This window comes from Myxocyprinus asiaticus, chromosome 13, assembly GCF_019703515.2.
Source record: "Myxocyprinus asiaticus isolate MX2 ecotype Aquarium Trade chromosome 13, UBuf_Myxa_2, whole genome shotgun sequence".
Classification (NCBI taxonomy): domain Eukaryota; kingdom Metazoa; phylum Chordata; class Actinopteri; order Cypriniformes; family Catostomidae; genus Myxocyprinus; species Myxocyprinus asiaticus.
The window spans coordinates 50,523,590-50,533,589 of NC_059356.1; the positions used below are offsets into that span (position 1 = coordinate 50,523,590).

The window sequence follows — 10,000 nt, forward strand, 5'->3', positions numbered from 1 at the left end:
AAGAACCATAGAAGGATACGGAGCCCCTTAGAGGACAGGACCGGAAGTTTTCTTCTGAAAAAGTTTTGCGTTCCCTCATAATAATTGCAATAGTTTTCCGTTCCCTTAGATGAAAATGGTGGTTTCCATCAAAATAAGTTTTGCGTTCCCTAATAACAAATTTTCCATCCCCTTGCAATTTGTTCTGTGTTCCCTTGTAATACGTTTTCCGTTCCCTCACCATATGATGAGTTCCCTCACAATAGTTTTCCGTTTCCTTACAAGAAAATGGGGGTTTTCTTCACAATAAGTTTTGTGTTCCCTCATAACAAGTTTTCCGTTCCCTCGTAGTTAGTTCCGCGTTCCCTCGTAATAATTTTCCGTTCCCTCACAATATGTTGCGTTCCCTCACAATAGTTTTCCGTTCCCTTTCATGAAAATGGTGGTTTTCCTCAAAATAAGTTTTGCGTTCCCTCGTAATAATTTTTCAGTTCCCTCATAATATTTTTTTTGTTCCCTCACAATATGTTGCGTTCCCTCGCAATAAGTTTTCTGTTCCTTTGCAATAGTTTTCCGTTCCCTTACAAGAAAATTGAGGTTTCCTTCACAATAACTTTTGCGTTCCCTCGCAAAACATTTACCATGGGGCATGGGTAGCTCAGTGGTAAAGTTCGCCAGTTCGCTAGTGCTGAGTGACTCCAGCCAGGTCTCCTAAGCAACCAAATTGGCTCGGTTGCTAGGGAGGGTAGAGTCACACGGGGTAACCTCCTCGTGGTCGCTATAATGTGGTTCGTTCTCAGTGGGGCACATGGTGAGTTGAGCGTGGTTGCCGCGGTGGATGGCGTGAAGCCTCCACACGCGCTATGTCTCCGTGGCAACGCGCTCAACAAGCCACGTGATAAGATGCACGGATTGACTGTCTCAGACGCGGATGCAACTGGGATTCGTCCTCCGCCACCCGGACTGAGGCTAATCACTATGCGACCACGAGGACTTAGAGCGCATTGGGAATTGGTCAAATTGGGAGAAAAAGGGGAAAACCCCCCCCCCCAAAAAAAACAAAAACAAACAATAAAACAATACATTTACCATGGTTTTACTTCAGTAACCATTTAAACCATGATATTCGTAGGAAAAAGATTAACCATAACACTAAACTATAGTAATAATACACGAAAATGAAAACTATGGTAATAAAAATGTGTGGTTACTATGGTTGTACTGCAAATACTTTTAGTAAAACTGTAGTAACCACAAGATTAACTGATTAATCTATGGTAAAATCATGGTTACTGTATCGATACAGTATACTGTATTTAAACCATGTTTTTGTCAAAAAACAAACAAACAGTACTGTCATGGTTACTACTATAGTAAAGCCATGGTTTGCACTTAAAAACATGGTTACTACCATATTACTATAGTTAAACCATTGTAAATTTATTGCGAGGGAAAGAGAAACTATTTCAGGATAAAAATTCCCGCCCTTCTCGAGGGTCTTCGTAAAAGGCTTCTTCTATAAACATCGCTCTGTAAAACCTGTTTTAAACTATTTAAATAGTCTGTTTTGTACCTTTAACACGTATGCAGTGTGTGGTCATTATTAGAAGTTTTGTGTGTGTGTGTGTGTGTGTTTATTGCAGGTATTTCTGGGAAGTCTCAGGTGCTGTTTGCTCTGGTCTTCACCACCAGATATCTGGACCTGTTCACAGCCTATATCTCCATCTACAACACCGTCATGAAGGTAAAGACACACAGTAAACAGTAAGTTGTGTTTGTAAGTCGACTGGTACAGATAGTTTACATTTAAACATTAGTAGCTCAACAGATGCACAACACGCTTCCTGACACGGACAGCAGCACAAACACACAGTCATCACTACTGTCTGTCTCTCTGGATCTGTCTGTCTGTCAGGTGGTGTATTTGGCGTTGGCGTACGCCACCGTCAGTCTGATTTACTCCCGCTTCAGGAACTCGTATGACTCTGAGAGCGACTCGTTCCGTGTAGAGTTTCTGCTGGTTCCTGTTGCTGGTCTGTCTTTCCTGGAGAATTACGCTTTCACACCACTGGAGGTAAAACCACCATCACTACACGGTCAAATCTGCCCTCAGAGATGAAGTGTTAGATTTCTGCACCACTAGCGTTACCAAGTAGATAACGACTGTTTTCAAACAGGTTTCCCAATAGTCCTGCCCCAAAGTCATGCCAATGGTTGGCATATCGGGCCACCCATCTCATGAAAATTACCTGTGGCGACATTTTTGCACAGTGACATTTACGCGGTTCATTACGTGTATCGCAGCAGTTCTGAGGTGAATTGTCCACTGTGTGGCGCTACAAGCGAGTTACATTTTATAAATCAACCAAACCGACCTCCCTACCCTAAACCTAAACCTAACTGAGATGTGAGATGAAAAACACGAGCTTGTCATTTTGTGCTGCTTCAATGACAGTTTGAGCTCACGTGTATAAACGTTGATAACGTTTGATAAAGTCATTGTTGTTATAGCGCCGCCAGTGTTCATTTCACAAGGAAACCGCTGTGATGCGTACAACAAGCCGTGTTAAAATGCAAAAATGTTTCTGTAAGTTTCCCCTAGTAGGGACCCTGTTTGTGTGTGTTTGTGTAGATTCTGTGGACGTTCTCCATCTATCTGGAGTCGGTGGCGATCCTGCCGCAGTTGTTCATGATCACGAAGACGGGCGAGGCGGAGTCCATCACCACACACTATCTGTTCTTCCTCGGCCTGTACCGCACGCTCTACCTCGCTAACTGGGTGTGGCGCTACCACACGGAGGGGTTCTTCGATCAGATCGCCGTGGTGTCCGGCGTCGTCCAGACCATCTTCTACTGTGACTTCTTCTATCTGTACTTCACCAGAGGTCAGTAGACATCTCACTCTCGTATTACACACACACACACACACACACACACACACACACACACACACACACACATGTAAAACTCTAGTTATCGCTGACGTGATCGTTGATGTATCTCTGCAGTGCTCAGAGGAAGTGGAAAGATGAGTCTGCCAATGCCGGTGTGAGATTGGATCAAGCCCCTCCCCCCGCATTAAACCACACCCCCAGCAGTGACATCATCAGGTCTTCCTCTCTGCTGTGGTGTGAATGATGCGTACAGCTGGACGTGCCTTAATGTTTGTGTTCATAAAGACGATGTGCAGGTGTGTGTCTGGATCACACCTGTGCTTTTCTTTCATTCATGTAGTAAAGGACTTTTCTGATGATGTCTTTGTTGTTTTTGACCTTTCTTTGCTTTTATTTTGTTAAGGGAATTACAGTCTTCCTCTGTGTGTGTGTGTGTGTGTGTGTGTGCTCGTGCGCACAACTATTACATTTTATGAATGTTTGTATCAACTATATTTCACTCTGAAAATGACACATAATGGAGGTTTGACAATAGCAGTTTATACGAACATGGCCTCATTTTTATAAAGTGTATTTTATAAGATGTCAATAAAGAATGTGTTGAGTAGATGATGTGTTGTGGAGAAAGTCAGATATTTATTGTGTTTATATAAAGCTACAGTTATTATACCCAAAGAGAAAACTGAAACAATGTTTACTTGTTGAATAGTTTCACCATTGAGGGATTTATTTTCAGTTTCTGACGTCAAACACACAAGCATAATGTACTGATCTAACTCAAGCAGTGCTACAGTTTTCTATATAAAGTACAAGCCTTATTTCACCTCGAAATTAAAAGAAAAAACGTCATATTTTTGTTTAAATAAAATGAAGCTAATTTATAGGACAAATATAAATGATTTGTTTTGCATTGTGACATTATTTTCTATAAATTCAGTACAACAATTATTACCATGACATGCACGTGTAATTGTGCTTTTAAATAATAGCCTGTTATTATTATTATTATTATTATTTGCAATACTGTAAGTAGAATTTAGGTTAAATAATTGTCATGAAAATGTCACAATGCATAAAATAAGTATTAAAATGTAATACATATTTCTTTTGATTTTGGGTTAAAATATAACATTCAGTTTTCATGAGATTCAAATGGTGAAGTATCAGCTGTGTATTAAATCAATGACTCGAATATTCCAATAAAAACTGAAGTGAGCCGAACATCACCAGCACGAACACGATCAACGCTTTAAAAATAACGATTAAAAATGTGACGGTTGAGTCATGTCGTCATTTCAATTTATTTCAATTAAGGAAATATTGATTCAGGTTAAATATGACAGTCTCAGCAGATTAGATCTGTAGTTTCTGCAGATATATTTACATTAATACAAACTTGTATGATTATAACACTTGTGGCGTCATCATTCAATAATGCCCAATCAGTTCTAAACTAGAAACATCTCAAATCTTCAAACATAAAGCGACACCTCTATTTCAACAAACTATTTGCAAGGAAGGAAATTAACCCTTGTGTGACCTTCGGGACATTTTTGTCTGTGTTAATGCCAACGGCATATATGTTGCCGAAGGTGTGTATTTTTGGGGAATTTTGATATTTCAACCTCAGTTCCTATAATACATCTATAATACACAAAATAGTTACACTCAGGACCTTCAGGACAAAAATGTCCCCATTGAAACCCATTAAAACGGCAATATTTGATCCCAGTGCCATTAAAGCATCAAATCATGAATTATATGATATTATACTTTCATTCAGGAGCTTCAAAATTTACATTTTAATATTTTCCTCCAGATGGCGCCATTTTTCTCATGTTTAGCCTATGGAGCAAATACAAGCTTTTCCCCTATTTTCTGTTTGCTGTATTATAGAGCACTGCAGGACAACTGAATAAATGATGCAGCTAAAATTGTGTGTGTGTGTGTGTTGTGTGTGTGTGTTGGTATGGATGTCAGAATGTGTTCTGTGTGTGTGTGTGTGTGTGTGTGTTGTGTGTGTGTGTTGGTATGGATGTCAGAGTGTGTTCTGTGTGTGTGTGTGTGTGTGTGTGTGTGTGTGTTGGTATGGATGTCAGAGTGTGTTCTGTGTGTGTGTGTGTGTGTGTGTTGTGTGTGTGTGTTGGTATGGATGTCAGAGTGTGTTCTGTGTGTGTGTGTATGTGTGTGTGTGTTGTGTGTGTGTGTTGGTATGGATGTCAGAGTGTGTTCTTGTGTGTGTGTGTATGTGTGTGTGTGTGTGTGTGTGTGTGTGTGTGTGTGTGTGTGTTGTGTGTGTGTGTGTGTGTGTTGTGTATGTGTGTGTGTGTGTGTTGTGTGTGTGTGTGTGTGTTGTGTGTGTGTGTTGGTATGGATGTCAGAGTGTGTTCTGTGTGTGTGTGTGTGTGTGTGTGTGTGTGTGTGTGTGTGTGTGTGTGTGTGTGTGTGTGTGTGTGTGTGTGTGTGTTGTGTGTGTGTGTGTGTGTGTGTTGTGTGTGTGTGTTGGTATGGATGTCAGAGTGTGTTCTGTGTGTGTATGTGTGTGTGTGTGTGTTGTGTGTGTGTGTTGGTATGGATGTCAGAGTGTGTTCTGTGTGTGTGTGTGTGTGTGTGTTGTGTGAGTGTGTTGGTATGGATGTCAGAGTGTGTTCTGTGTGTGTGTGTGTGTGTGTGTTGTGTGTGTGTGTTGGTATGGATGTCAGAGTGTGTTCTGTGTGTGTGTGTATGTGTGTGTGTGTTGTGTGTGTGTGTTGGTATGGATGTCAGAGTGTGTTCTGTGTGTGTGTGTATGTGTGTGTGTGTTGGTATGGATGTCAGAGTGTGTTCTGTGTGTGTGTTGTGTGTGTGTGTGTTGTGTGGGTGTGTGAGTGTGAGTGTGTGTGAGTGTGTATGTGAGTGTGTGTGTGAGTGTGTGTTTGTGTGTGTGAGTTTGTGTGTGTTTGTGTGTGTGTGTGTGTATGTGTGTGTGAGAATGTGTGTGAGTGTGTGTGTATATATATATGTGTGTGTAAGTGTGTATGTATGTGTGTGTGTGAGTGTGTGTGAGTGTGTGTGGGTGTGAGTATGTATGTGTCAGTATGTTTGTGTGAGTGTGTGTGTGTGTGTGTGTGTGTGGTGAGTGTGTAAGTATGTTTGTGTGAGTGTGTGTGTATATGTATGTTTGTGTGAGTGTGTGTGTATATGTGTGTGTGTGTGTGTGTGTTACAGACCTGTGTGATCTCTGTGATGTGTGTGAGTCTCTCTCTGCTGTCCAGTGCCTGCTGGGAAAGATACATGTCCAGCTCGAGTCTGATCCACACCTGACAGTACTGAGACAACACGCCCCTTTTATATGCCCACTGATGCACTGAAACACACATGATCAATATGTTGTCCTGCATGAGTTTGTTCAGTACAGACGTGTGGACGCTGATGTTGTTCTGACCCAGTTCATACATGTGCAGTGTTAAAGATCCACAACGCCCTCTCGTGGCCACTGACTGCATCTGAACTCTTCAGTGGGCAGCATCAGCAGCAGCGAGATCTGATCTCCGATATATACAGTATATATACTGTTATAATTATATATATATATATATATATATATATATATATATATATATATAAAGTATACCCTTCCTTGTATGCATGCCAGTGTGGTTTCTTTATGTTCGCTTGTTTACGCAAGTTATAACAAAAATAGTAAATTATTGTAAAAATCTAATTTTGAGGACAGAATTCACAGAAATTATTCTGATTTTAGAGGTTTTGAACTATAGATGTTTGAAACCAACATACAAAAGCACTGCTAGACGAAACACACCATTGAGTAATTGGACTTTTGACTCCAAATATTATAGATACTGAGATATAGCTATTGTGACAACTTGCCCCGGTCACCCCTATTGATTTGCTTGTGCCTCTTGTAACAGGTGTGTTAAAGTGGTAAATGGGCAGCTGGCTTTATATACAGTATATATATATATATATATATATATATATATTAGGTGCTGTCGATTAATTCAGAGTGATGATGAGTTGATGTGTATATATATATATATATATATGTATGTGTATGTGTGTGTGTACCTGGACTTGTTGAGTGAGCAGCTCTATAACTGTGGGTTTGGACAGTAATGGACTTCTGCTCTGGTGTTTCTGGAGTTTACTGAAAAGAACCCAGTTCAGCCGGGGGTCAGCGGAGGTCACAGGGGTCATAACCTCTCTCAGAGTTATCAGCAGTTACCCTGCCGGTCCTTCAAAGGCTCAAAATACACCTGACCCAAATCATTACAACCCAATGACGTCTGCAGAGAGAGACAGAGAGATGAATGTTGTTGAGTATGCACAAATCAAGTCTTGATTGACACACCTGCAGTTGATTGACAGGACTCTCAGTCAGTTCTTCAGCAGTGATGAAGAGGGAGAGAGATGAAGACAACACCTGCTGCAGCCACGACACCTGTGGCCACACACACGACACCTGACACAACACACACACACTGTTATTAAGCCTCATGTCATTTGTTGAGAATAAATTCTGGTCATTGCTGCTGTGTGATTGGTTACTGACTCTGGGAACCACAGGAAGTTCTGCGTGACGGGGGTGGAGCAGCACTGGATCTCCACCAATGGGAGCTAATCGTCTGCTGTGACCAGAACGTTGTCCTTCTGCTGCTTTTATGTGCTTTTTGGAGATTCAAAGTTCTAGTCACTATTCACTTACTATAAAAAGATGTGTTAATAGAACAGAAATGAAGATTTTTAGAAGAATATTTCAGCTCTGTAGGTCCATACAATGCAAGTGAATGGTGACCAGAACTTTGAAGCTCCAAAAAGCACATAAATGCAGCATAAAAGTAATCCATAAGACTCTAGTGGTTTAATCCATGTCTTCTGAAGTGATATGATAGGTGTGGGTGAGAAACAGATCAATATTTAAGTTATATTTCACTGTACATCTTGACAGCAGTCTACTTGGCGATCATGATTTCAAGCTTGAAAATATGTGCATATACCCACATATATGGACCATAATCCATGTTCAAATGGCATATATCACATTTTACAATAAGGTTCAGTTTGTTAACATTAGTAAATGCATTAGGGTCTCATGAACTAATGCACAATATTTATTAACAACATTTATTCATCTTGGTAAATGTATATTTATAAAAATGCAATTGCACAATGTTAGTTCATAATGCATTTATTAATTTACTTACTTTTAATGCAAAAAAATAGTAGCATATATGTAGAAATTTAAATGAACATTGCTGTACAAGTTTTGTTCATTATTAATTTGGTAGAGACGGGTCACTTTTATTTAAATAAATGGGAGAAATTGAACATCCAATGGGTAACGAATGTAGAAAGTAAGTCCCACCCTACAGTTAAAAGAGCCAATCACCTTTTAGATACAGACATCGCCTGTCAATCACCACAGGAAAGCGCATGCGCAATCACACCTTACCTACGTGTACACACCATACACTGGCTTTATTTAATTTATTTATCATTATTTGGAGCTGGCAGCAGTCTCTACTAATTAAAGATCTAGTCTAAGAAAAAAAACTAGTTAACCGCAGGTAATTTAATACACTGGTTGTGTGACTCGCTGTGATTGGTCAGATTGACCCGCCAAACTTTCCCGCCATGTGGCAGCTGTAACGGTCTTTTTAAGTAGTTTATCGCGCGTAGAGTGATAACTCATCGCCTGAGGTATTTCAGTGTCGTATAACCGTGAACATGTCGAGTTTAGACGTTATTTGTGAGAAGATTCACGCCGGGCACGCGCCGCAGTGGTACGCGAGCTGGGAGCGCGCCGCCGTGTGTGTCGCGTGCGTCGCGGAGATGATGGATAGACCGGACGTATCTGTAAGTACCGGAATATCTCGACTGATGTAACGGATGAAACTGGTTTATTGTTACGACTGTTATTTCTGCAGGCGGTGCGCAAACGGGCGGCGCTGATGTGCGTGACGCGCGCGGAGACGGTGCGTGAGCTGCTTTACCGGGAGGAGAACCGGAGAATAAACTTCACCTGCTCACTACTGAGTGAGAGAAATAACAACACACACACACTCTCTCTCTCTCTCATTCATTAGATATATGACTTTATGACCAGATGTCCTGACAAAGACCTGACAACACTAGAGCCATCAATATTACTCACCATAATGAAATCTGTGAATTAAAGATGGTAAATAATGTTGAAAGTGTATAAATGCATACGTGTGTGTGTGTCAATCAATGGAAAGTATATAAATGTGAGTGTGTGTGTGCGTGCGTGTGTGTGTGTCAGTCAATGGAAAGTGTATAAATGTGTGTGTGTGTGTGTGTGTGTGTGTGTCAGTCAATGGAAAGTGTATAAATGTGTGTGTGTGTGTGTGTCAGTCAATGGAAAGTATATAAATGTGAGTGTGTGTGTGCGTGTGTGTGTCAATCAATGGAAAGTGTATAAATGTGAGTGTGTGTGTCAGTCAATGGAAAGTGTATAAATGTGCGTGTGTGTGTGTCAGTCAATGGAAAGTGTATAAATGTGTGTGTGTGTGTGTGTGTGTCAGTCAATGGAAAGTGTATAAATGTGTGTGTGTGTCAGTCAATGGAAAGTGTATAAATGCGTGTGTGTGTGTGTCAGTCAATGGAAAGTGTATAAATGCGTGTGTGTGTGTGTGTGTGTCAATGGAAAGTGGATAAATGCGTGTGTGTGTGTGTGTGTGTCAATGGAAAGTGGATAAATGCGTGTGTGTGTGTGTGTGTGTCAATGGAAAGTGGATAAATGTGTGTGTGTGTCAGTCAATGGAAAGTGTATAAATGTGCGTGTGTGTGTGTCAGTCAATGGAAAGTGTATAAATGTGTGTGTGTGTGTCAGTCAATGGAAAGTGTATAAATGCGTGTGTGTGTGTGTGTGTGTCAATGGAAAGTGTATAAATGCGTGTGTGTGTGTGTGTGTGTCAATGGAAAGTGGATAAATGCGTGTGTGTGTGTGTGTGTCAATGGAAAGTGTATAAATGTGTGTGTGTGTGTGTGTGTGTGTGTGTGTGTGTGTGTGTGTCAATGGAAAGTGGATAAATGCGTGTGTGTGTGTGTATCAGTCAATGGAAAGTGTATAAATGCGTGTATGTGTGTGTGTGTGTGTGTCAGCA

General features: G+C 40.7%; 2 protein-coding genes across 32 annotated transcripts in view; both read left to right on the plus strand.

Moving 5' to 3' along the window:
• Positions 1-3,485, plus strand: part of LOC127449907 (ER lumen protein-retaining receptor 3) — a 4,316-nt gene extending 831 nt beyond the window's left edge. Inside the window, exons 2-5 of the mRNA XM_051713535.1 lie at positions 1,623-1,723; positions 1,895-2,053; positions 2,612-2,864; positions 2,988-3,485. Of these exons, the coding sequence (XP_051569495.1) occupies positions 1,623-1,723; positions 1,895-2,053; positions 2,612-2,864; positions 2,988-3,031 (557 nt within the window). The 3' untranslated portion in view covers positions 3,032-3,485. The remainder of the gene's footprint in view (positions 1-1,622; positions 1,724-1,894; positions 2,054-2,611; positions 2,865-2,987) is intronic.
• A 4,992-nt stretch (positions 3,486-8,477) lies between these two features.
• LOC127449811 (meiosis inhibitor protein 1) overlaps positions 8,478-10,000 on the plus strand; it is a 71,102-nt gene continuing 69,579 nt past the window's right edge. For 14 of the 31 annotated variants that reach the window (XR_007898811.1, XR_007898810.1, XR_007898813.1 and 11 more), the window contains exons 1-2: positions 8,479-8,729; positions 8,801-8,909. Coding sequence is in view for 13 of the 31 variants with exons in the window: in XM_051713374.1 (XP_051569334.1) it covers positions 8,601-8,729; positions 8,801-8,909 (238 nt within the window). In the remaining 18 variants the exon portion in view is untranslated. Of the gene's footprint in view, positions 8,730-8,800; positions 8,910-10,000 lie in introns of all 31 variants that reach the window. The other 17 variants (XR_007898815.1, XR_007898818.1, XR_007898819.1 and 14 more) reach the window with 2 other exon arrangements.